This window comes from Meles meles, chromosome 7 (genome assembly GCF_922984935.1).
Source record: "Meles meles chromosome 7, mMelMel3.1 paternal haplotype, whole genome shotgun sequence".
Classification (NCBI taxonomy): Eukaryota; Metazoa; Chordata; class Mammalia; order Carnivora; family Mustelidae; genus Meles; species Meles meles.
The window spans coordinates 96,828,871-96,856,351 of NC_060072.1; the positions used below are offsets into that span (position 1 = coordinate 96,828,871).

General features: G+C 42.0%; 1 protein-coding gene across 1 annotated transcript; it reads right to left on the bottom strand.

Annotated features, from left to right (window-relative positions):
* Positions 1-2,421: 2,421 nt before the first annotated feature.
* Positions 2,422-27,481, bottom strand: NEMP1 (nuclear envelope integral membrane protein 1). Its single transcript, XM_046011528.1, has 9 exons — positions 27,324-27,481; positions 15,053-15,177; positions 13,674-13,893; positions 11,855-11,927; positions 10,466-10,559; positions 9,883-9,997; positions 8,762-8,987; positions 7,807-7,980; positions 2,422-7,060 (listed from the first exon to the last, which is right to left on the bottom strand). Exons 1-9 carry the CDS (start codon positions 27,445-27,447, stop codon positions 6,883-6,885), a joined length of 1,329 nt encoding a protein of 442 aa, XP_045867484.1. The 5' UTR covers positions 27,448-27,481; the 3' UTR covers positions 2,422-6,882.

Here is a 27,481-nt window from a genome sequence, read left to right on the forward strand (position 1 = left end):
TCTGGAATCCAGGTCTCTCTGTTCTCCAGGCCAAGAATCTGCAGCCACCCACAGTGAGGGGTTTATCTGTGTGTCCACCCACTGACTCGTTTTCTGAGTGCCTCCTATGTGCTCCATGACAGAAGGCATCACACAACAGCATCAACATCACAGCTGGGGTGACCAACCATCCTAGTTTGTCTGGGACCTACGGCGAGTCCTTTAAACGTGGGAACTTGAAAATTAAACTAGGAAGGTTCTGGCCACACTGGGATGAATGGGTCACTCTAAATTGATGAGGTATGAATACACTTCCAAGTCCGTGGGGATTTCAAAATCTGTCAAAGCATTCCTGGAGTGATGGAGAGGAGGCAGCCTGGGGCATGCAGGACTGGGATCTGATCCCCAGGCAAAATTCAAGTAACTGGAGCTGCTGGTTTTCCTCCACCTCGATTCTGAAACCCCCTTCCTCTTCTCTCCATTAACATTTCTAGTCTGTATAAGGGGCATGAGGGAACTCTGGGGGCGATGTTAAAGCTCTGTATCATGACTACGGTAGTGGTTACACAACTGTCAATTAACTCCTTTTGTCAAAAGTCAGCAAAACCCAAACTGAATTTTATTGTATATAAATGATATTTCAATAGAGCTGGCAAAAAGAAAAAAAAAAAGAACAATTCTAGATCCTTTAAGCACTGATTATTGGCAGGGCTGGGAAGACAGTAATCTGATTGAACTAATACATACGCGGAAGTCTTCCCAAGGATATTCATTTTTAAAAGATGCTACAAAATAAAAACACAGAAGTTTTCAGATATGGTGAAGATGTTTGGCGGTAGAGGGTCTTCTTGACTCTCACAAATTATTTGGGGTCAGTAACATTGACTAAATACTTATTGTGTGCCAGGCAACAAGCTTGCTATTCAAAGTGAGGTCCACCCCACATCTGAATCACCTGGGAGCTTATTAGAAATGCAGAATCTTGGGCCTCAACCCAGACTTATTGTATCAGAAGTCTGCAATTTTTTAAAAGATTTTATTTACCTATTTGAGAGATAGAGGACAAGCAGGAGGAGAGGCAGACAAGAGGAAGAAGCAGACTCCCCAGCGAGTAGGAGGCCGGATATGGGGCTCGATCCAGGGCTGGATATCACGACCTGAGCCGAAGGCAGATGCTTAACCATCTGAGCCATCCAGGCGCCCCTAGAAGTCTGCATTTTAACAAACTTCCCAGATGATACTATGCATGTTCAAGTTTGAGAAGAACTTCTTTACATACTTTTATCTTTTTTTGTCCTTACTAAAACCCTATGGTGTTGCATACTTAGCAATAATGCTTTTTTATTAATTCAATGATTAATAATCACCTCCATCTCGTTTACCTAGTATAGTTATAGAAGGGAGAGAAGATGCCATTAGTGTGTGTTCATCTACATAAATTTACATATGGTCTCCACTCTGGTTCTTCCTATTTTATGGTCTTTGAAAAATGGACAATAGATTTCCATGTAGCCTAAATAACTGGGAAGAGAGGACACAGGTAGAGAATTAATGCAAATACTCTAACGGATCCCCCAGAGCAAAGGAAATAGCTAAGACATAAAAGAAAATGGAAGGTACCAGACTCCTCCCACAGAAGCCGGGCCTACACATAATTGAAGTTTTTATTCCATGGCCCCCTAATACTCACTGCAGCCCTGCCCCCTCTCTCCCTACACAAAGCTCTTGGCAGACATCCCACAGCTGGATCCACAGGTCCATCTCTCATCCCAGCAGAGAAACAAAGGATATTTTTTATTTTTATTTTTTTAAAGATTTTATTTATTCATTTGAGACAGAGCATGAGCATGGGAGAGGCAGGAGAGGGAGAAGCAGATTCCCTGCTGAGTCAGGAGCCCTAAGTGGGGCTCAATCCCAGGACCTGGAGATGATGACCTGAGCTGAAGGCAGACACTTAACCATTTGAGCCACCCAGGCACCCCACAAAAGGTACCGTTTAAAAAGAAAGAAGTAGGGATACCTGGGTGGTTCAGTCAGTTGAGTGTCCAACTCTTGGTTTCGGCTCAGGTCATGATCTCAGGATTGTGACATGGAGCCCTGAGTAGGGCTCTGCCCTCAACAGAGAATCTGCTGGAGATGCTCCCTCTCCCTCTGCCCCTCCCCCCCACTCAGGCTCTCTCTCACTCTCAAATAAAAATAAATAAATCTTAAAAAAAAAGAAGAAGAAGAACTAAAATACAATCGGAGTAGCTCCCTGAACCAGGAATGGCCTATACATGTTTTTTCCCTGTGAGACTGCATGGTCATACATCCCGTGACTCCTGCAGGAATAATTCCCCCTTGAGATCGGGCATGCTGGAAAATCATCCAGTCCAAGGATGGAAGCAGACCAAGGCAGACCCAGGATGGGCAGTGGTGGGTAAGAAAAAAAAGGAAAACTGATGGCTTGCAACACCACCTCATCAGAAAGATGAAACTTAGAAGCTAATTGCCTCAAGAGATCCAAGTAAGAAAAGTACACGTTCATTAAGAGAGACTACTACATAGTCTATAAAACTTTATTAAAATTGGGATTACTTACAAACTTGTACAATAAAAATGAAAAAATATATAATAAGACATTGTTATTTTTTCTTACAGAAAAGAGTGAAAATGAGACCCATGGCAAAGAGCCATCCCTGATCGTTTTGTTCTTTTCAAACATTCATGATCATTTGTTTTAAATATAAATGACAAATCTTTTAAAACAACACTAAGGCATTACCCATGGGTTAAAACTTACCTAGGAATTCCTTAGCCCTGCTATTTCACCACCAAGTCCGCAAACATGGGAAACAGCGACCATGGCAGGCTCTAACAGTTCTAACACTCACACTACGAGCTATCTAGTATGCTAACATGATACGAATGTTGCCCACACTGTAGGAGAGTTCACAGAAGATGATTTCACCATTTTCAAGTTACTGTCAAGAGCATGAAGAGGAAGATGACACACGCAGGCAGGGAATATGAGAGCCCAAAGTCCCAAATGTTGGGGAGGCTGTGTGCCATTCCCACCCCCCCACTAAAGCTGAATGTTGATGTAGACATGAATCTGCTTTGTCCATTCCTAGCAGGCTCTGGCTCCCATCACATAAGGCACCAAACACCCTTTTCAAGGTAGTAACCACCTAGAACCTAACTCAAAAGCAACTGGGGCCATAAGCTACATTACCGAGAGATACCACTGGCTCACCATAACTGCATAGGCTTCCTTAAGCATAATCATCAATTTCTGCTACATCAAAACATAAACAAGAGGTTTTAGCTGCACCTGCCTTGTGCAAATGGCTATTTTATATGTTTATTACTTGGTTTCAATGCCTATGTAACATGAAGGCATAATAAATCTGTCAAACTGTCCTCTCCTTGGTTGAGATAAAGTTCTTGGCATTTCAATATAGGTTATTATCTCATATGTCAGACCTGAGTCCAAAGGAATACTAGAAGGACATTTAATTTCCTTTCCTCCTACTTCAACTTTCACTACTCAATTCAGAGAAAAGTTATGAATACACAGCTAAGAACCATTTTTACGCAGGCATCCATCTGAGCTCATCTTTTCTTCTGGAACAAAAAGATTGAGGGCAATTGCATAATCCATTTCCAAGCTTTTTATGGATATCAGGGCCGGGGAGGACTATCTGGCCTATTTGGGTCCTTTCATTCATCAAATCTCTAACGTATATGCCAGTTGGGAATTGGACTGAAGGGAACATGGTCCTTGGAGAGAGGGCTAGGCCCCAGATGGGATGTATCTGTGCAAAATAGAACAGTGGAACCCAAAGCCTGTGATCAGCAAAACTCCCTTTGTAACAGACATAAAAGTCATGAATCTGGGGGAGAAAACAAACTAGTTTTGGTGGGATGAAGTAGCTGGTAGGACTTCATTATTAGAAGACATCCAAGTTGCTAAACCTGTCCTTAGTTTTGGTGATTGGTTCTGCAGGTCTCGTGAAAGCAATCTGAGTGGGAAAGTGAAGGAGGAAAGGTTTTAGGCCAGCTGGCTCTCATATTCCCATTAATGGCAGTCATGCTCTCCGTAACTTGGTCAGATCAATTAGGGGTGATAGATTTCCGATGCTGAAGAGACCCTCAGCCCTGGGGCCAATTTACAGCTTGGTATTTGCAAGCAAGACGCTGATGCTGACGTGGCAGCAGACGTGGCTCCAGTGTCAGTTCAGTCCATGGTTATCCCCTCAATCCTTTTGGATGAGATCAGTCTGAGAGACGAGACTATGCTGAATTGCAAGAGCTGTAACTGCCAGAGAAAATTAAGTGGGGGCTTCAAGTAGCGACGGAGCCAGCAGACTAAACGGCCAAGAGGGAGACAAGAGCGGCTCCTGAAGAAGGCTTATGGAGTCAAGCAATCTGTGGGCACAAGGGGGCACTGAACCATCTGGGGCAGGGCCACACGGGCAGGCAGAGCAAGGACACACAGCACACCAAAGGCACCGTCGTCCTTCCCAGTCTCAGAGCAGCTGTCACGCTGCAGGATCCACGGTCACCTCCACTGCCTGCAGTTCTGGTCTCTGAACACACACACACACACACACACACACACACACTCACTCACTCACTCACTCACTGGGTTTGACTATACTCGCCCCAAGTTCAAACTCGGTGGAAAAAAGTGATCTGGAGATGGAAAAGAGATTTCATGAGGAGTTGAACAAAACAGAAAAAGACAAGACTCTTTCCCTGCTTCTTAGCACTTTCTCGCCGAGATAAAGATAAGAGGCAGGGCAGGGAAAGTCACCCTGGAGGCAAACCACCGCCTCTGGAACAAGCTCTCTGGGGGAAGGCACCGAAGTCTCCGGGTAATCCTGAGACCACTTGTACAGATGAATTATTTTTTCAAATTAACTGCTGCTCAAATATGCTGGATCCCGATTTCTATAAATATAGAGCAAAAAATAGTATATTCCAGAGGCCCGAACAGTTCTCTGCAGAGGGATAAAATTTTACCATGTACATAATTTACAAAGGCATTAAGGTTTCCCAGTATAAAGCTCCTTTGCCCTGCAACCTTAACCCACGGCATCTGCCCAAATCCTGACCTTTCACTTTCCACTGTATGTGTATTTGCTGCCAATTGAGGTAGTTGTCACTTTAGGACAGTGTAAAGCTGTGGAAAACACTGGTGGTAATAATCAACTGGCCACCTGGATGGGAATCTCAGAGCTGACATTTTGGAAGTCAGCACTGAGCCCAGGGCCGTCGAGATTATCTGCTAAATGGCTAGCCTGAAGGAGTCATTAACAGTTTTTTGAAAAAATCATCTGCCTTCTCAGTGATCCCGGTGGACCAGGGTACCTGCGGCTGTGCTCCCGCCGTCAGTGCCCACATTCCTGCCTAGAGTCATTATGGCCTCTTCCAAAGTACGGGGGTGAAGATCACTGAGCCAGAACCAACCAAATGACAGAGACTTGGGAATTTGCTCCCTCATAAATGACATTGCTGGTTTATAAGGGTACTTTCCAATGGCAAAAGAATCTGAAACTAATGCCACTGTAATAAAAGGCAGCATGAATCTCTGGTCAGAAATGGAACTGCAAGTAAGTATACTAAGTTCATGGAAAACTGTGTCTGACTCTGAGAGGTGAATGAATATCCGAGGCATGAAGGTGACGTGGAGGACTATTTCGTGGCAATGCAACTTGTGGCCGCTACATAGCTACAGTTTTATGTTATACCAAGGAAACTTCACAGACAGTCTCAGGGCTTGCAAATTAGCCAGATTATGGTGGGGGAGGGAGCGGGGTACACGTGGTAAGGAGAGGCTGAAAAGAACAGGTAGAATGGATAGACAAAGGAAGAGAAAGGAAAAGGAGAGTTTCTTGATTCCACAGCAACTCAAAGATATGTGTCCCACTGACAGGAAAAATGGAGGACACGTAAAAAATTCTCTCAAAAATGATCACTTCTCCCAACTTGCAGGAATAATGCTACAAATGAAGGCGAAGAGAATATAAGAAATGAAACGAACTCTAAATTGTACATACTTCACAGCTGAGGAAATAGACACTTCCTGGAAGGGCAAATGGGGCTGGAGGAATGGCAAGGAAAGAATGCAAATGTCTTCTTAAGATAGAATTAAAACTTAAATATAATAAAATCCTGACAGACCTCCCCTACAGAAGAGTTCACAGGCATGTTCCTAAAAACAAGCAAGACTTAGAACATCATATGTGTGAGAACTAATTCAAACCCCAACAGAACAATTCTGGGGCTTTAATGGCTGACCCATACTAACAAACATGTAGGGGCCCATGGGCTTGTCAATCCGGAGTACTCCCTGGTTCTGGAACATGAATTTGTGACATTTAAAAAAATATATTCATTTCAAAAGCAAGACAGAAATAAAAATCTATATTCCTCTTAAAACAGCTAAAACAAGGAATATTCTAAAGTCTCTGAAAGAAAAGCAGAAGTGAAGGAGGCTCAGATTTGTGGATTTCTCTCTGGAAGACGCAGCCTAGGGTCCGCAAAGGGTTACCACACATGTAACACAGTTCTCACTTTTGAGTGCCAGCTGTGGTGGCAGAAATGCCTCCACCAAGTCAATTTTTAAGAGGGGCTAGAACGCCGTGCTAGCTGTGGTCATCGGTTTTTGTTTTTGAAACATAAACATGGGAAGCATTGAAAGCATTCACTGCTTTACCCATTCTCCCTCAGAGATCCCATGGAGACCACCAAGACCATTTCCAGAGGGAGGCCTACTTCGGCTTCTAATTTCAGTGGGAGAAGTTTTACACTATCTCACCCTGTTTCAAGGAGTTGAGAAGCAATGGTGCACACATGCAACATGGACCACTGAGGTGCCAAGCCAGTTCATATAAAAATAACGAACCACCACCTAAGTCAGGAGGTGATCTGTTGTGTGATAGCAGGATACCGAAAATCTGAGTCCTCCTCCTCAGTGGATGTCTCCTCATAGATTTCATCCTCAGCAATGATGCTCCCTAATCCATATTCCTGCTCATGGACAGAAACCTCATTTGGTGTGAGGTGAGAAGAACCTTCCACAAAGTCGGCAAATCTGGAAGAGAGAAGATAATACTCATTAAGAACCTGCCTTCTGTCCTTTCTGGTTTTCTTTCAAAAGAAACGAAGTGAAACCCTCCATATACTCACAGCTCAAATTTTACAGAGCCTGCCCTACTCTGGCAGGAAAGCAGACTAAAAGCAAGAAATAAGGAGAAAAGGAAAGCTGGGGTCAGAGGCCAACATCCCATGAAACCCTATCCTGCTTAATAAGCACTAGCCTATCCTTTTAGTTAGGAAAGTGCTAAGGTTCCTTTAGTCATCTGTAATCCTGATAAGGGAAGATTATGGGGCATTACACATTTATTCACCTTTATGGCCCTGTAAACTTTATGCCATCAGAATTCCAAACTGAAGCTTCACATACTCACCAGTACAGTGGTGCCCAAGTAAAAAGGGAACACCCCACCCTCCACCCCACCAAAAAAAAAACAAAACAAAATTAAAAAAAACCACTCAGAGAGCAATGTAAAAACTGTCACATGGGAAACTTAATATGGTACTGGAGTCTCCTCCTCTCAATGCTGCCATCAAATCTAGAATAGATGGTTCCTTGAGGAAGCAGAAAACAGGCTACTGCTTAACATATGATGATACATTTATCTTTTTCCCAACTACCCCTCGATGAGCAGGAAAACAAAGCTATGAGTACAAAATGTTTATCTAGAAGTATGATCTCTGTTAAAACTCAAGGTCACAATCACCCTGATAGATTCCTGGCATAGATGGCCAAGAGTTTACCTCTTTGGAGACTGAATTCGAGAAACAGTCTTCCAAGCAGAGCAGTCTGGACTGTTACAATATTCTCGAAGCTCCTCTAAAGCCTTTCGGGTCTCCACTTCTCCTTGTATCCGATATTCTTCTTCTGTCAGGAGACGAGGGGGGACAGTCTTTTCTGCTGCCTTACACATCTTTCTGTGCTCACCAAAATAACATCATGAATCATTAATCAGTAATTTCTATCCAGCCTGCCCTCTAGCTTCCTTCAGTGTGCCAAGTATACAGGAGAGAGACTGGACATTAAGAATCATCACCCCACCTTTCTTCTAGAGACATCTTTACCTATAACATACTCCTGACGTGTTAGACTAGGAATGACAAGTCAGAGTAATCAATAGTATTCACTAATGTGAATAAATTCACTTATTTTCCTATAAATGTTAGACAAAATATTTGGAAAGTAGAAAAATGACAAGAAAATGGTATAAGATTGTGGTCCATTAACTTGAGATTCCCCAAACTGATGGCATCACCTTGACTATGTATAACAAAACCACCAGACAACCTCAGAATCTATGACCACTCCATGTTCACTGTGCAAGAAGATAACACGCTTTGAACTACATCTTAAGACTAGAACTCTCAAAGCAATCTGAGAGCCAGTGTGAAATAATCCGGAACCAGGTGACCAGAGGCATGTGGTATAAAAGTGCTATGCTTTGCACCACCTAGTGGTAACAGGAACACATGACACTTTACTGGATGCTTTTATTTTAGATAAAATGATGAAAATAAAATGAGAAAAATGCCTTGAGAGAGTCTAAAAAGAAAGACTTGGAAGGAACAAAAGCAGAAGCATAATAAGATCAATTTCCATGAACAAAAAGGCTCCCAGGTCAACGCCTCTGTACCCTTTTGCTGCAAGTGCATCCCACACGGTGTGTTTCAATACAAAGTCATATCGCGTTTCGGTCACCTGTAGGTGATGAACAGCCACTGAATAGGGTACTCCAGGTTCTTAGTACACAGTGCAATGATGATAACGGCAAGGGCAATATGTGGTATCTGGATACCGGAATACATGAAAAATAGGCCCATCAGCTGCAAGGTCCAGGTCAGCAGGTTGATGCTCCGCTCATTCTCCAAGGGCCCGTACTTGTAACAGACTGCGAAACTTATGAATCCGACTGTGAGGACATAGCCTAAGAGAAGAGTTATCAGAAAAACATTCTTTCTGATCTATAACTGGTAAAAATAATTTGTGCGGGGAGCAACAGTGCATTCACTACATGGTGCCTACTAAACTAGGAAAATGGATAAGATCTTTACCCAGGATTCACGCTTTTTTCACTACTCAAACATATTTATCTCTTGAAGTATCTACTCTTTCTGTTGTTTCCAAATTTATCTGGTTCAGATGGAGGATTAAAGCTACATGTTGAAGGGGCTCCTGGGTGGCTCAGTGGGTTAAGCCTCTGGCTTCGGCTCAGGTCATGATCCCAGGGTCCTGGGATCGAGCCCCGCATCAGGCTCTCTGCTCAGTGGGGAGCCTGCTTCCTCCTCTCTCTCTGACTGCCTCGCTGCCTACTTGTGATCTCTGTCTGTCGTGTAAATAAATAAAATCTTTAAAAAAAAAAAAGCTACATGTTGAACAACGCTGGAACAGTCTGTTTAAAAAAGCCTAATATATGAAAATCCAGATTAATCCCCTCTCAAAAGATAGATTAAGGGTTATCAACTGTATAACCAAAGGATCTTCACTTCATAGAAAAATTCAGAGTCCTTTGCTTCTTAAGGTCTTCAAGTGCGTTTAAAATATGATACTATTAATAAGTCAATTTATAACTTTTCAGAAAGATGCCTATTGTGTAAAGAGAGGTATACTTATAAACACCAACCAATTAAAGTCTTTTCCCTGGCAGCACCATTTTCATTTAATGTGACGACTACACAGGGTTAGAAATAAAGTAAAGAACTATGATTCTTAAAGATTAATAAAAGGGCATGGACTGTAAGCAGGCAACATCTTTTCAGGATCAAATGAACTAAAAAAACCTATAAACATATAAAAAGGAAAGCAAAACCAACAACACTTACTTAAAAGATACTGCCAGTAACACCTCCAGATCTCTTGTAAATTTTTTAAAACTAGCTGAATGAGGTACAGAGAAAAGGACCAGCCTCCCACCAGGATGACGTAAATGGGACTTTTCTAAGACAGAGTAGAAGTGAAAACAAAAAGTTACAACAGGCTTTCCATACATAAAACCAGCAAAATGGAACTACGATTTTTTAAAACTTCAACCTACTGAAAATGCACAAAAACCACATCCCTTAAGAAGACATCCTTAATATTTAAAATGGTACAGTATGCAAAGACCACTGGGAAAATGAGGTGCTAAATAACTTAAAAGCCTGGCTATGTAATCAGCAAATAGGAAGGAGACTTTAATTCCCCACTGTGCACAGGATTTTAAATAAGAAGGGGGAGTTTGTATGCAATCAGACTCCAAGTTTCATCATGGAAAGTACCTTTCTGAATCAAGGAAAAGATCAGTGAAAAAGGACATTAACTTATCAGTCACAAATGCAAATTTTCAGTGCTGTAAGATTATCCAAGAAAACAGTCCCTCAACTTTCCAAGTTCCTCCTGACTGCAGATGAGGATTCTGCTACTTACCTTGGGCATGAACTTGGACAGTACGAAAATGACGATTAGTAGAGAGGCCGCAATACCCACACTCATCCCAGTGGAATAGTAGAAAATTTGGCTTCTGCAGAGAGAAACATTACTTTATGACTATGTGCGCAGTCTTCACACATGGCATCGTTTGAACAAGAACAAGTAACCCAGGGGCGCCTGGGTGGCTCAGTGGGTTGGGCCTCTGCCTTCTGCTCAGGTCATGACCTGAGGGTCCTGGGATCGAGCCCCCCTTCAGGCTTTCTGCTCAGCGGGGAGCCTGCCTCCCCCTCTCTCTCTGCCTGCCTCTCTGCCTACTTGTGATCTCTCTCTCTCTGTCAAATAAATAAATAAAATATTTTTTAAAAAAAAGAACAAGTAACCCAGCTGAAAGACAGAAAAAAGCTATCAGATGAGAGCAAGTGTATGTCTAAATCTTGAGGTCTGAACACTGATGGGACTGGTACAATGCGGTTGCTGCCAGCTCAGGAGGATGGGTATCAGTAAGACCCCTCAAACATATGCCGACAGTAAGCCTCTGCCTAGTTGCGCAATCCCATCACAGCATCTCTCCCAACCCAGTTTTAAGGAGAATCTTTCTTCTAAGGAACTGCCCAGCTTCACTGGGGAAAAAGAAGGTACAAGGACACTGCCCGAGTGGACACTGAAAACTGGAACTGGACTGACTGCCCAGAAAGATAAACGTCTTTCTAGGCCAGATGCAGGGCCTAGAATAGAGAGCTCCGGATCCTACACCGGGCTCTTCCTGCCAGGCATTCCTCCCTCGCTGTGAGTTTCTCTCAGGATCCCCAAAATAAGGAACCGCTTCTACCAATCTCACTCCAGCCCAACTTCAAACTCCAATGGGTAGCTTTCATTCATTATTCCACAAATATTCTTTTTACTTTTGTACAAAGTTAATGTCAATTCTACATTTGTTCAATGTTTAGTTACCTGTGTTTTCTTCTTATTTGTACATGTCAGTTTTACCTAGCTTAGCTGGGAGGTTCCTAAAAACAGGAAATGCATAAGTGGTTGGTGTTTGTTCCTTTACCTCTGAATGGCATGAAACTCACCAACACATGGCCCTGGAAAAAGGAGGACTTAACATGTCATTCCAAATGGTGGAAAAGGTGGTGGTGTATTGGCTAAATCCCATCACATGATGGCTCAACCTAAAAGGAGACTTTCATTCTTGCCAATCTTGTTCAATATAAGAAAAAAGCAAAAATTGTAACATGTATTAAAGTATTTAAAGATTTTTTTTTCCCAAGCAGGGAATGGCCTAGCCATAAAGCTCATGGAAAAGGGAAGGGTAGCTCTTTCCTCACGATAAAAGTAAAGCAGGGTCTAAGCCTCATCGTTCTGCACTCCAACCTTGGAACCTACCTGCTCAGCAAATCTCCACAAAAAAATAGCATAAGTCCAAGAAGGAAAATGAAGAAGAGTCTGGGGTCAAATCCTGAAACAAATAAAGACTTCTGTTTGATCGGGAAAACAAACAGTATAAAGGATTATAGAATGAAAGACAATGTTGGCATTAAAGGTCAGCTAATAAAGTACAATTGACCCTTGAACAACATGTGTTTGAATTGCACGGGTCCACTTATATACAAACTTTTTCTGACAAATACATCACAGTACTGTAAATGTATTTTCTCTTCCTGCGGCTTCTTAGTAACATTTTCTTTTCTCTAGCTTACTTCATTGTGAGAATACAGCATATAATATGTATAACATATAAAATATGAATTAATTGACTGTTTATGTTATCAGTGAGTCTTCCTGTCAACAGTAGGCTATTAATAATGACGTTTTGGGGAGTCAAAAGTTATATGCAGATCTTTGACTGATGGGGTGGAGTAAATCAGCCAGCATCCCAACCCCATACTGTTCAGGGGTTAACTATAAACACAAACAACCTACCTAAACAGCATTGTAAATGTCACACAAAGCCTGGGAACCCTTCCAAACAGGAAATATAAGTAGGTCTCTGTCTAACCTCTACTTTTTTGGAGATCTTATATTTTTTTTGGTTACTTATGCTAAGGCTAAAAGAAACTAGGCTTTGCTTCAGATAAAGCTAGGCCTAATGCTCTCAGCACTTCATGCAATCACCCACAAGGGGTCTCTACCACTCCGGCTTTCACTTGAAAGTCTCTCGCAGGTTCCGATTCAGCAGATTTGCCTAGAACTTTGGGTCTGGGCCCTCTGTTGTTCTCTAACTGGCTGCTTTTCTTGCCCAACACCACCACCTACTTCCTTCTGCTACACAAGCACTGTGTTGGAAAAGCCTACACTCAAACACATCTCACCCAGGACCAGGGGGCACCCCCCGAGCAGAGGCCCTTGGTGGCATACCAGACACTCCCACAGCATTCACATTCAAGAGCTGAGTCTCAGGGAGGCCCTCAAACAGAGCAGGAGCAAGAAGAATCAGTACAAGTGAAAGGGGCACAAAAACAAACAAACAAAACTCCAAAAGGCAAATTCTAATACAAGCAAAAAAGCCTGTGGAACCATAGGGTAGTTAGAAGAGCACAACCTATTTTGTAACAAAACCCAGGGATGTTTCTGCTATTCACAACATCCCAGGACCCTCGGTAGTAACCAAGGAGAGATCAAAAGTCAGAAAGTTCAATAGGATACTTATTCTAGTCCTCTGTGAAACCTTCTCATACATTCAGAAAAGGGAAAACTTCTCCTGGTTCCACTGAATAAGGCTTCAACTGCAATGATTTTCATAGTTTCTTACGGTTCCACAAATCCTTTTTACTTGTGAAATATTCATATTCAGTTCTGCTTGCTGTCAGTTTTTATTATTTAACGACTCAGGTCTTCACATATAGGTCTTTATATCCAAGACACCTAACTTTGTCTAGGAGTGCCCACAGAGCAGGAATAAGTGTGTCTTACCCTGAAGAACACTAAGCATATCAGCTCAGGGCCACTGAAAGTATTAGGACACAAGTCTTCACAAACCTAGGTAAGGAGGTACTCTGAACCACCTAGGTGAGGTCTTTATTCTAAGTCTAAAGGGTTGTATGTGGGAGAGAGACTCTCTTAACTGTTTGCAACAGTGGTATACTCAGGTCATGATCAGAATCAAAAGGGAGTTGTCTTGAGCTAACTTCTCTGTCTCGCTAATTACACTCTCCAAAGCCCTTTTCACGATAGAATCCACCAGAAAAACAGAGGAAAGACTTACTCCGGGTCACAGTGACATTGTACTGGGTGTCTTCCTCTATAATCTCAACTTTGAGGCAGGTTTTTGGGTTGTATAGACCCACATTTACATAGGTGTCATTCAATTTCTCTTTTAAAAAGGAAGAAAAAAAGTTCCAGATACTAAACTGCTCTAACTCCTTCAGTTTCTCTTCATTCTCCACCTGGGTGACTCGTACCAGTTTGGAACTATTTACCCGGATCTGTAACACAAGTAAAACCAGCATGAGAAAGAAGTAGGAACTTTAAATTTTCATAAATACAAATTTAAAAAACCTTCAGAGTAAATAGCTAAATCAGTAATAGTGCCAGTTTTCCACAAAGCTTATACGAAATACAGAGATGCAACAGCTCAAATATAATTGGGCAAATAACGTTGCACATAGCACACAGAGGCAGCTGTTAGAATGTCTTGTTGTTAATGATCTGAATCTACTATTAAGCAGAACAACACAGGAGGAAAAAAGACTTCCGAGCTGAGTTAGTCCTGCAGCTATTTATGAGAGATCATACAAAACAAGGCTCTAGAATATTAAGAAAATTGCCAGGCAGAAACAGCCCCAGAACACTGAAAATGTTTCCCATAATGACAGGCTGAGAAGTTCAACCCTTTGTCACAAATCACTGATTATGGGTAAATGTTGGTTATAATGTGTCTCAGATGGAATGTGATCTTTATATCAGACAATAAAAAAAAGAAAATTAAAAAAACCCACAAGCCCACCCTTAGGTTTCTGATGTGAACAACAAACGCTCTTATCAGTAACTATGCTTACAGCAGCAGCGGCGTTTCCAAAAGGACTCATTTTGTTCAATCATTATTACAGCCAGATGTTCTCGCTTGCCAGGTGGCCTAATAGTGTTATGAAATAAATGAAACCAAAGCCATTCTATCAAGGGAAAACTTCAGGCATGGGGTTTACGAAACATTTCGTGTTGAATCAAAATAGAATAAGAACAGCAAGACAAGAGTTTACATCCTGACAGGCATGCAACAGTTTCCAGGCCAAAGACGGCATAAGGCCTGGCGGGGGGTGGGGAGTGCATGTGTGTTCATGTACGCATGTACGTGTGTGTGTGTGTGCGCGCGCGCATGCAAGGAGAGAGAGGACAAGAAGGAAGCTTCTTCGGGAAAAAGAGGAAGGAAGGTTACCTCAGGGTCAAGTATTCTAAGCTACTTAAAGGAACAGAGACAGAGAGGGGAAAAAAGTATAAATGCTTACTGATGAAAACCCAATTCAGGATAATCTGAACCCTACCCCAAGGTTGCTGATAGGGGACAATATATCAAAGTACTCGTTAATCACATACAGACAAGATACTCACAGAAGTTGCCCCAGTCAGGGGCCTCCAAATTATTACCTGTATCCGTGTCCACACATCATGCCACTTTGGGATAAGCACATTTTTATAACAGAATTGTTGCCTGTGATTCGAATTATGAACTTCGGATTCCTGAAGCATGACCACGCTTGCACTGATTCCCGCTTTATGCAAAGAAAGGAAACAAGAACTGAGTATAACAGAACAAGGTAATAGCTACAATTCACTCCATAAAAAAGAATTAACCTGACCACTGTTTTTTTTTTTTTTCTTTTTTTAAAGATTTTTTATTTTTATTTTTATTTTTTTTTGAGACAGAGAGAGAGGTCACAAGTAGGCAGAGAGGCAGGCAGGGGGTGGGGGGGAAGCAGGCTCCCTGCCAAGCAGGGAGCCTGATGTGGGCCTCAACCCCAGGACCTTGGGATCATAACCTGAGCAGAAGGCAGAGGCTTTAACCCACTGAGCCACCCAGGCGCCCTAATGTTTTCTTTTTTAAATTCAAGTAGACACACAATGTTACATTAGTATCAGGTGCACAACACAGTGAATTCTTCAAGTCTACCCCTTATCTGTGCTCAAAAGTGCAGCTACCACCTGTTACCAGGCAATGCTGTTACAATACTGACCACTGACCACTTTCTCAAAATTGGGGTTAAAATCTGAGGGACTAAGAAACAAGAAAACTGAAACGAGAGAAGAAATTAGATATTATAGGCACTAACCCTGAATAAGCAATAATAAAAGTTACTAGTAAGTGCTTTTTTTTTTTTTAATTTTATTTATTTGACAGAGAGAGAGAGAGATCACAAGTAGGCAGAGAGGCAGGCAGAGATAGAGGAGGAAGCAGGCTCTCCGCTGAGCATCGAGAGCCCAATGTGGGCCTCAATCCCAGGATTTATGACCATGAATTGAGCTGAAGGCAGAGGCTTAACCCACTGAGCCATCCAGGCACCCCAGTAAGTGCTTACTAAGACAGTATGCTGTCTTTCTTTTCACTCTCCAACAGTGCTATGAGGCAGGGACTCTCATAATCCCCGTTTCACAAATTAAAAAAAAAATGATGCTTAAGGGGCGCCTGGGTGGGTCAGTGGTTAAGCCTCTGCCTTAGGCTCAGGGTCCCAGGGATCGAGCCCCGCATCACGCTCCCTGCTTGGTGGGAAGCCTGCTTCTCCCTCTCCCACACCCCCTGCTTATGTTCCCGTTCTCACTGTCTCTCTGTGTCACATAAATAAATAAAATCTAAAAAAATAATAATAATAACAAAAATTGATGCTTAAGAAGGATTAAGCAACTTGCCCAAAGTCACACAGGTAGTGAATAACTTAACTGAGATTTACACCCAGGTCCTGCTTCTCTTATAAAGGCACAGCCAAAGTAACGTCATCTACTTATTTCCTCTACCCTTTTTCTGAGTAGGATGAACAGACTTAGCAATGTTTTTGCATATACAGTACTTTAAGAAGATACTAAAAGATCACAAAGTTCCTTTTTCCAGCTGCTTTGTTTCAGGTTTTAAGAGCAGTCAATTAATATATGCATGCCTTAGATTTTTGCCAAGACAGAAGAGCCTCCATTCAGAAGTCTGTATTCAATCCCAGCCAAGGCAAGGCTTAAAAGTGACCGCTCTCATACCTTCCCACCCAAGTTTGCACAAGCTACCTTCTTTACCACAAAATAGTTTAATAACTTTTTCCTTGAGTTCTATATTGTACTAACTTATTAAATGCTATTATAAGTGGAAATTAAGTTATCACTCTGGTCTAGGTACAAAGATAGGTAGATTTAAACTAAATAAATTATACTAAATAATAAATAAACAAATAAATAAACTGAATATAAACAAAACCCAAAACACACACACAAAAAAAACCTCAACCAAACCTTAAAATACCAAAGTTACACACACAAAAAAGGCAAGGATACTTGCCAGTCCAAAATGGCTTTGGTGAAGCTATGACTAATTTAGAAGTTAATTTCTGCCTTAAACCTAACCATAAGAGCAAAAACTACAAAACTCTTAGAAGAAAACACAAGTTGAGTCTTCCTGACCATGGATTAGGCGATGCAACCAAAGGGAAAAAACAGATGAATCAGAGTTCATAAGTATTTAAAACTTTTGTGTTTCAAAGAAACTTATCGGGGCACCTGGGTGGCTCAGTGGGTTAAAGCCTCTGCTTCAGCTTGGGTCGTGATCTCAGGGTCCTGAGACCATGCCCCGAATCAGGCTCTCTGCTCAGCGGGGAGCCTTTGCCTTCACTGAGCAGAGAGCCTGCTTCCTCCTCTCTCTCTCTGCCTGCCTCTCTGCCTACTTGTGATCTCTGTCAAATAAATAAATAAAATCTTTAAAAAAAAAAAAGGACCTTATCAAGAAAGTAAACAGTAAAATGCACAAAATGGTAAACAGTAAAATGCACAAAATGGTAAACAGTAAAATGCACAGAATGGGAAAAAATATTTGCAAATCATATATCTGAGAAGGGTCTACTAGCCAGAATATATAAAGAACTACAACTCAACAATAAGAGGAGAAATAACCCAACTGTAAAAATAGGCAAAGGATCTGAATAAGTATTTCTCCAAAGAAGATACACAATGGCCAAGAGACATGAAAAGATGTTCAACATCATTAGTCCTCAGAGAAATACAAATCAAAACCACCAGGAAATACCACCTTATATCCATTAGGAAGACTAAAATAAAAAAGAGGACAGTAACAGGAGCTGGCCAGGCAGGATGTGAGAAACTAGAATCCTCATAAAGGGCCGCTGGGGATGTAAGATGGTGCAGCCTCTTTGGAAAACAGTTTGTCAATTTCTCAAAAAGTTAAACATAGAGGGCGCCTGGGTGGCTCAGTGGGTTAAGCCGCTGCCTTCGGCTCAGGTCATGATCTCACGGTCCTGGGATCGAGTCCCACATCGGGCTCTCTGCTCATCGGAGAGCCTGCTTCCCTTCCTCTCTCTCTGCCTGCCTCTCTTGTGATTTCTCTCTGTCAAATAAATAAAATCTTAAAAAAAAAAAAAAGTTAAACATAGAGTTATCATATGACCCAGCAATTCCACTTTATGTATATACCCAGGAAAACAAAACACAAGCTCACCCAAAAACTAGTACATGAATGTTCATAACAGCAACATCCACAATAACTAGAAAGTAGACATCCAAACATCCACTGATGAACTAATGGATAAAACAAAATGTGATATACCCATCTATACAGTGGAATATTGTTCAACCATAAAAAGAAGTACTTGTTTCATTTTTCCTAACTCCCAAATCCCCCGCCCTGCCTCTCAAATTCCTCATATCAGAGAGATCATGATAATTGTCTTTCTCTGATTAACTTATTTCACTCAGCATAATACCCACTAGTTCCATCCACGTAGTCGCAAATGGCAAGATTTCATTTCTTTTGATGGCTACATAGTATTCCATTGTATATATATATACCACATCTTCTTTATCCATTCATCTGTTGATGGACACCGAGGCTCTTTCCATAGTTTGGCTATTGCGGACATTGCTGCTATAAGCATTCAGGTGCATGTGCCCCTTCAGATCACTACATTTGTATCTTTATGGTAAATACCCAGTAGTGCGATTGCTGGGTTGTAGGGTGGAATAGGGAGGGAGACAAACCATAAGAGACTCTTAATCTCACAAAACAAACTGGAGGTAGCTGGGGGGAGGTGGGGTAGGGAGAGGGTGGTTGGGTTATGGACATTGGGGAGGGTATGTGATATGGTGAGTGCTGTGAAATGTGTAAGCCTGACAAGTACTAGTACCCCTGGGGCAAATAATACATTATATGTTAATAAAAATAATTAATTTTAAAAATAGTAATAAAAAAGTAAATAAAACTTCAAAAATCCTTTTAAAAAAAGGAAGTACTAACACATACTCCAACGTGGATGAACCTTTAAAACATTCTCAATGAAAGATGCCAGACCAAAAGACCACATATCGAATGATTCCACTTATATGAAATGTCCTGAATATGCAAATCCAGAGAGACAGAAAGATTTCTCCTCACTGGGAGGAGAAGTGAACGGTGAGTGACTGCTAAAACGCATGGGGTTCCATTTCGGAGTGAGAAAAATACTCTGAAATTAGTCAGTGGTGATGGATGCACAACCTTGTGAATATACTAAAAACCACTGAAAGGGTGAGCTTTATTATACATGAATTGTATTTTAATGTTTTGAAAAACTCGGTCTTAGGGAACCTGGGTGATTCAGTTGGTTAAGCATCTGCCTTCAGGGGCGTCTGGGTGGCTTAGTTGTTGAGCATCTGCCTTCGGCTCAGGTCATGATCTTGGGCTCCTGGGATGGAGTCCCGCAGAGCCTGCATCAGGCTCCCTGTTTGGGCTCCTTGCTCAATGGGGAGCCTGCTTCTCCCTCTCCCTCTGCTCCCCCTGCTTGTGTTCTCTCACTCTCTCTGTCAAATAAATAAATAAAATCTTAAAAAAAAAAAAAAAAGGCATCTGTTCAGCTCAGGTCATGATCCCAGGGTCCTGGGCTAGAGCCCTATGGGCTCTCTGCTCAGCGGGGAGTCTGCTTGTCCCTCTCCCTCTGCCCCTCCCCCCACTCATGCTCGCTCTGGCACTCTCTCTCCAAGAAATAAATAAAATCTTTAAAAAAGAGAGAAAGAAAAGAAAAGGGAAAGGGGAAGGAAAAGGGAAAAAGAAAGGAAAAGGGAAGGAAATTCAGCCTTCACATTGTAGGGGAAGAAAAAGTTTTCCTCTATCCTCTTAGGGTCCCTGGCTGGGTCTGAAAATTTAAACTGACAAAGATTAACAACAGAAAACCATACACATTTAATAAAAATTTTACATGACAAGAAAGCCTTCATAAGGAAATGCAGACCCAAAGAAACAGTTTGCCTCGTTTCATGAAGAGTAGACACTTGGGAAAGAGTGTGATACGGTAAAGAATTCCGTGGTAATTGTAGTAAGCTGGGGGAAACTGAGTGAGGCTTGTTTGCTTGGATTCCTCTTGCCATCCCCTTATCTGCATTTCCTCAGGTAGAGGGAGGGAGGGCGCCTCTCACAGGGTTTTATGGTCTGTTTCACAGAAGAAGGGTGAGGTGGGGAGGTCAGAGAGATCTTCCTGTTTCTACTGTTTTCTTAAACTCCCTCAGTTTAAAAACATTCAATATGCCAAGATGCTGTACTTTGAGGTAGCATGCTCTGAACCCCCTCCCCCCCATCTATCAGCTTCTCACTAGGGTTTAGTCCAGTAGTAATTAGAATTTCCCCCTAGACTATCTTTTATAAAATGAAACTTTTTAAAGAGGTCTCACTAGCAAGCCCACAAATGTACTGATAAATACCCACTCATAAATATGGTTCAAGAGTTTATTTTTCTTGGAGCACCTGGCTGATTCAGTGGGAAGAGCATGCAAATCCTGATCTCTGGGTTGTGAGTTCAAGCCCCATGTTGGGTACAGAGATTAATTAAATAAATAGAACTTTTTTTTTTAAAAAAGGCTTATTGGGATGCCTGGGTGGCTCAGTCGGTTAAGCCACTGCCTTCAGCTCGAGCCATGATCCCAGGGCCCTGGGATGGAGCTCGATGGGCTCTGTGTTTGGCGGGGGGAGCCGCTTCCCCCCCACCCCCCGCCCGCCCTGCTTGCCTCTCTGCCTACTTGTGATCTCTCTCTCTTGTCTCTCTCTTGTGATCTGTCAAATGTGATCTGTCAAATGAACAAAATCTTTTTAAAAAAGAGAGTAAGGTTATGTGAATGCTAATGCTACTGTACTGACAAATTCATTGAGGTATATAAAAACACTGGACGTATAAAAAAAAGATGTTGTACAGAATCTATCACTTCCTTAAAAGAACATCCAATCTGTGTACAAAGCCTTAAGTAGGGGCACCTGGGTAGCTCGGTCATTAAATGTCTGCCTTCTGTTCAGGTCATGATTCCTGGAGCCTGGAATTGACACCTCTATCCAACTCCCTGATGGCAGCAGCCTGTCTCTCCCTCTTCCACTCCTCCTATTTGTGTTCCCTCTCTTGCTATCTCTCACTCTGTCAATTAAATAAATCTTTTTTTTTCATTTTTAAAAATTTTTTTATAAACATATAATGTATTTTTATCCCCAGGGGTACAGGTCTGTGAATCGCCAGGTTTACACACTTCACAGCACTCACCATAGCAAATACCCACCCCAATGTCCATAGCCCCACTCCCCCTCTCCCAACCCCCCCTCCCCCCAGCAACCCTCAGTTTGTTTTGTGAGATTAAGAGTCACTTATGGTTTGTCTGCCTCCCAATCTCATCTTGTTAAACAAACAAACAACAAAGCCCAAAGTAAAAACATACACTTGTTCAATTAAAAAAACAAGAACAAGAGTCACACTTGGTAACCCCTTCCCTCCAACAGCACCAAGTAATAGAAAACTACACATTTTTAAGTCCATTGTTATTTTCAAGAAGATAGAAAGATACAAATAATGTCAATAGTACAGGGCATTTGAGAAACTTAATGCCAAGAAAAGGTATCAGTGTTTTGAAACTAATTTTAAAATTCTCTGATACCATTTTCTTAAAGAAATAAAATGGCTCTATAATAAGCACTATCTTTTAAAATCTAGTTTGTCGGGGCCCCTGGGTGGCTCCGTGGGTTAAAGCCTCTGCCTTCAGCTCAGGTCATGATCCCAGAGTCCTGGGATTGAGCCCTGCATCAGGCTCTCTGCTCAGCAGGGAGACTGCTTCCCTTCCTCTCTCTCTGCCTGCCTCTCTGTCTACTTGTGATCTGTCTGTCAAATAAATAAATTAAATAAATAAATAAAATCTAGTTCATCATTTTCCCAAGTTACACAACATTCTAGGGAAACAATTTCAAGTAAGTGAATAAATAAATAAATAAATAAATAAATAAATAAACTAATGTCCTTAGCAGTAACTCCCTATGGAAATCAGCACCTTGGCCAGCCACATCTTTGGAAAGTTACTGAGCGGTAAAATACACCAATTCAGCCAAAAGGATACTCTGTGAAACAATCACCACTCCAGCTCTAGGTTAAATTGTTAACACAGAACTAAACCAAGTGACCTTAAACATATACAAGTTGTCAAAATGTTCACTTAAAATTTTGTGCTTCCTGTAGCAAAAGGATATACACCACCTTTCTTCCTCTTCCCTCAAAAGCCAGCATGTTAAAAAGCAGAACAGATTAAACATTCAAGAAAATGTCTTCTGAGCCCAGAGATTTTAGAAAATGCCTTCATGGATTGTAGTGAATCATAACTTGCTTATCACATTTACCCGTAAAGTAGTTATTCAAAGGTTAATAACTTCATACTTGCTTACAGTCATTACAAATTAATCAATAGCACTAATCACTTAACATCTACAGGTAGAATCAATAAAAATGATTCAAACTATGTGAGGACAGGAAGAAACCCTAAAAAGTCATGAAAAACAACCTCTTAAATAGCCTGTTCATCTCTTTCAAGAGGTAATTCAGCTCATACTTAAAAGCCTTCTTAAAAAATAACATCTTTTTGTTTTGTTTGTTTTTAAAGATTTTATTTATTTATTTGACAGACAAAGATCACAAGTAGGCAGAGAGGCAGGCAGAGAGAGAGAAGGAAGCAGTCTCCCTGACAAGCAGAGAGCCCGATGCAGGGCTCGATCCCAGGACCCTGAGATCATGACCTGAGCCGAAGGCAGAGGCTTTAACCCACTGAGCCACCCAGGTGCCCCCAAAAATAACATCTTAAACAGTGCACTTAGCAAAGCATCATTCGATGGGATGCTGGAACAACTGACTGGTTATTTGGAAAATAAGACCTATCTAGATCCTCACCTTACACCAAACACTAATTAATTATAGATTAAAAAGTAAAATAAAAAAATTAAAGAGTAGCATAAAAATGATAGAAATTCAATTTTTGAGGGCTAAGCATAAAGTAGGGGAAATAACTCTAGAGAATAAAATTAAGTGACTACATAAAAATATAAATCTATTTAAAAAATCAAAAAAGGGGCACCTGGGTGGCTCAGTTGGTTAAGCATCTACCTTCAGCTCAGATCATAATCCCAGGGTCCTGGGATCAAGCCCCACATCGGGCTCCCTGCTCGGCGGGAAGTCTGCTTCTCCCTCTCCCATTCCCTGTGCTTGTATTTCCTCTCTCACTGTCTCTCTCTCTCTCTCTTTCTCTCTCTGTCAAATAAATAAATAAAATCTTTTCAAAGTAAATAAATAAAATAAAATAAATTAAAAAAATAAAAGGAGGGTGCCTGGGTGGTTCAGCCGGTTGACGACTGACTCTTGGTTTTGGCTCAGGTCATGATCATCATCTGGTGGCGGTGGGATCAAGCCCTACTTGGGGCTCACACTCAGTGTGGCGTCTACTTTGGATTCTTTCTCCCTCCTCCTCTCCCCTCCCCCCTCGTACTCTCTCTCTACCCTAAATAAATAAAATCTTTTAAAAATAATAATAAATAGGGGCGCCTGGGTGGTTCCATGGGTTAAAGCCTCTGCTTTTGGCTCAGGTCATGATCCCAGGGTCCTGGGATGGAGTCCCGCATCAGGCTCTCTGCTCCATGGGGAGCCTGCTTCCCTTCCTCTCTCACTGCCTACCTCTCTGCCTACTTGTGATCTCTGTCTGTTAAATGAACTAAATAAAAAATTTTTTAAATAATAATAAAAAAATTTAAAAAAAGAAAAGGTAAAACGGGACTACACCTATTGTGGTGAGTGAGCATGGAGTAATGCATAGATTAGCCAAATTACTACGCTGTATTCCTGAAAATAATAACATTGTATGTCAACTATACTTCAATTTAAGAAAATAGGGTAAGGATGCCTGGGTGGCTCAGTAGGTTAAGCATCTGCCTTCAAGAGAGGGGAAAAAAAAAAAAGTGTCTGCCTTGGCCTCAGGTCATGATCCCAGGTCCTGGATTGAGCCCCAAGTCAGTTGAGCAGTGACAAGCCAGCTTGGTCAGATCACTGTCCTTGGGGATCCCTGCTCCCTCTACCCCTCCCCCAATGTGTGCTCTCTCTGGCTCTCTCTCTCCCTCTCAAATAAGTAAAATCTTTTTTAAAAAAAGGTAAAAGAGGGGTGCCTGGGTGGCTCAGTATGTTAAGCCTCTGCCTTTGGCTTGGGTCATGATCTCAGGGTCCTGGGATCAATCCCTGCATCAGACACTCTGCTTAGCGGGGAGCCCGCTTCCCCCTCTCTCTGCCTACCTATGCCTGCTTGTGATCTCTCTCTCTCTGTCAAATAAATAAATAAAATCTTAAAAAAAAAAAGAAAAAGTAAAAGAGGGTAAACAAATTAAAGAAAAATTTTCAATAAGTCAATAGATTATAAAATATATATACCCTTAATATATTAGAAAGTTCATACAAATTGATTTTTAAAGTACATAAAAATTCCAGGGCCATCTGGGTGGCTCAGTCGGTTAAGCATCTGCCTTGGGCTCAGGTCATGATCCTGGAATCCTGGGATCCAGCCCCATCAGGCTGCCTGTTAGCGGGAGCCTGCTTCTCCCTCTCCCTCTGTCTGTCCCTCCCCCTGCTTCGCATGTTCTCCTTCTCTCTCTGCCAAATAAATAAAATCTTAAAAGAAAAACTCCAATAAAGAGTAATTACAAGTACACCAAGAACAAAGGACACACACATTCCAAAAAATCTTAGTCTAAAGAAAAATTAAATAGCTACTAAAGGAGGTGCTCCCTCAAAATAATGCAAATGTAAAGAAATGCAATGTTAAAACACCACTTTTGGTCTATCAAATTAATAAAGGTGTATATATCCAATGCTGAAATATCCAATACTGGCAAGCATATGGGTCACAAGCAAATAGTGCTGTTAGTGGTGTAAACAAGCACACCTTTTCAGGAAAATATTTCAGCAAGGTGTTTCAAGGGTCTTAAATATGTTTTTGCTTTTGATCTAATAAATCTATTTCTGAGAATCTATTCTAAAAATATAATCTAAATGCAGTAAAAAAAATTATACACAAAAAGTTCACAAAGAGTTATCTACAATGAAAAACTAGAAATACAATAAATGTCCAACCAACAATAGAAACACCACACATTTACTTCAGAAACATTAAATGGTCTGTCCAAAAAATGGAATACAAATAAAAATAACATTTAAAAAGAATTTTAAATGATATAAGAAAATGCTTATGGGGGCGCCTGGGTGGCTCAGTGGGTTAAAGCCTCTGCCTTGGGCTCAGGTCATGATCCCAGAGTCCTGGGATCGAGCCCCGCACCAGGCTCTCTGCTCAGCGGGGAGCCTGCTTCCTCCTCTCTCCCTGCCTGCCTCTCTGCCTACTTGTGACCTCTGTCTGTCAGATAAACAAAAGAAAAAAAAAAGAAAGAAAGAAAATGCTCATGCTACAAAATCAAATAAAAAATAACGGGTGGCCTCCAAGGAGAACTGGCTTGCTGACAGGTCTATGAATGTATTATCAATTTAAAAAAATTTTTTAAGGTTTTATTTTTAAGAAATCTCTACACCCTATGTGGGGCTTGAACTCACAACCATAAGATCAAGAGTCACACACTGCACCCACTGAGCCCTCCAGGCACCCTCCAAATTTTTTTTTTTAAAGATTTTATTTATTTATTTGACAGACAGAGATCACAAGTAGGCAGAGAAGCATGCAGAGAGAGAGGAGGAAGCAGGCTCCCTGCTGAGAAGAGAGCCCAATCGATGGATCCCAGGATGCTGGGACCATGACCTGAGCAGAAGGCAGAGGCCTTAACCCACTGAGCCACCCAGGTGCCCCTCCAAATTTTTTTTATTAGAAACACATAAAAAAAAAAAAAAAAAAAAGACCAGGAGAAAGTGTGCTACAATGATTGTCTCTGAAAGGAATAAACGGTGAGGGTTTTTTCTACTTCTTTATACTTAATTGTGCTTCCCAAATAGTATAAAATAAACTCACATCATTTTTATAATCAAAAACTTCCAATGAGAAAATACTACCTACCTTTCGAAGTACTGCATTTTATCTTTAGGTACATCTGGCTTTTAGAAAGTTCTTCTGTACTACATGATCAGCTGTTTGTAGCTGCCACACACATGATCTACCCAGTCACACAGAACATCAACCTAAGTCTACCCTCCTGCAAGCTAAGAAGACCCTGTTCCTCTCATAAAAGTGTCTCATTAAAGTGTCTGCTGATTGAGCACTGACTAGGTAGAGACATTTTTGCATTTATTTTTCTCTTTCAACCCCCCAATCCACTACCCCATTTTAGAGGTTAACCATCTGGCCCAAGTTCATTCAGACCATAAGTAGCCCTTCAATGTTACTCTGGCCCTCTCCTCTGGCAAAGTACCTTCCTGCAGACCTACTACCTTCTTTCCCTGCCCCACACCCCCACACCAGGGTGGGGGTGGGGTGGGGGGGACTCAAACCATTGCCGGAGGACGTAACACCTGGAACTAGATCTATGGATCCTGAGACAAACTTAAAGCTGCAGCTACGGATAATCTTTAAGTGACAGCATGAGATAGGCAGCAAAGGATGGGAGAGGTGAGAGCATACTGTGTTTCCAAGATAGGATTATCCCGAACCCCACGTTTCAAACTCTCTCCAGTGGAACTTGGAAACCTCACTTATTTTTGTGTTGTGCATTTGATAAGAGGGTAGGAGGTTTTCAGAAACATTCTAGGTTTTATGAGTTAGAGCGTTAAAGGGAAACAGTTTCATTTCAGCCCAAAGCCAATCATCCAATAGGTAGATAGCAATAAGTTTGCTGGAGAAATGATGTTTTTTGTTGTTGGTGGTGGTTTTTTGTTTTGTTTTTGTTTTTTTGGAAACGCAAATTTAACAGCGCCAGGATCTTATAAGGACAGGACATTAGATAGAACTCACTGCATTTCAGTGAATTAAAATGATCCGTTCAGCCACACCCATGCCCAGAGTCTGGACAGAACAGACGCTCAGAAGGTGTTGCTAACTTCTCAATGAATGGGATGCCCCCACTCCAGTGGCAACTCTGCCCGCCAGCAATGGAACTCGGGTCCCCTCACTTGTAACCAGGAAAACCAAGGAGGCCCAGGCAGCGCGATGCAGCCCCCAGGACCGCATCTCACCCAGTCCAGGCCTCCCTTCCAGTCTCTGCCAAAAGGCTCCAGGCTCCTCCCCACTCTAGTAGCTCCCCCTGGCCATCCCAAAGCCCTGATCCCTCAGTGACGGCGACGAAGCTGCTTTTTCCACACCACGTCCGCACCCCACTGCGGAAAAACCGTCCGCACCCTGCGGACACTCCCCACTTTTCTAAATATAACCCTCTCGGCACCCGCCCACAAGGCGGCGGCTGCCCCGGCGGTACCTGAGCCGCAGGCCAAGCAGCCAAAGATGATCAGGAGCAGCCGCACTACCCCGCCGCCCTCACGGCACCCAGCCCTCCAGCCCCAGGGCCCGGCACCAACTGCCGGTGAGACCGCCACTTTCATTCCTCCCGCCGTGGTCGCCTCACGCCGCCTCCTC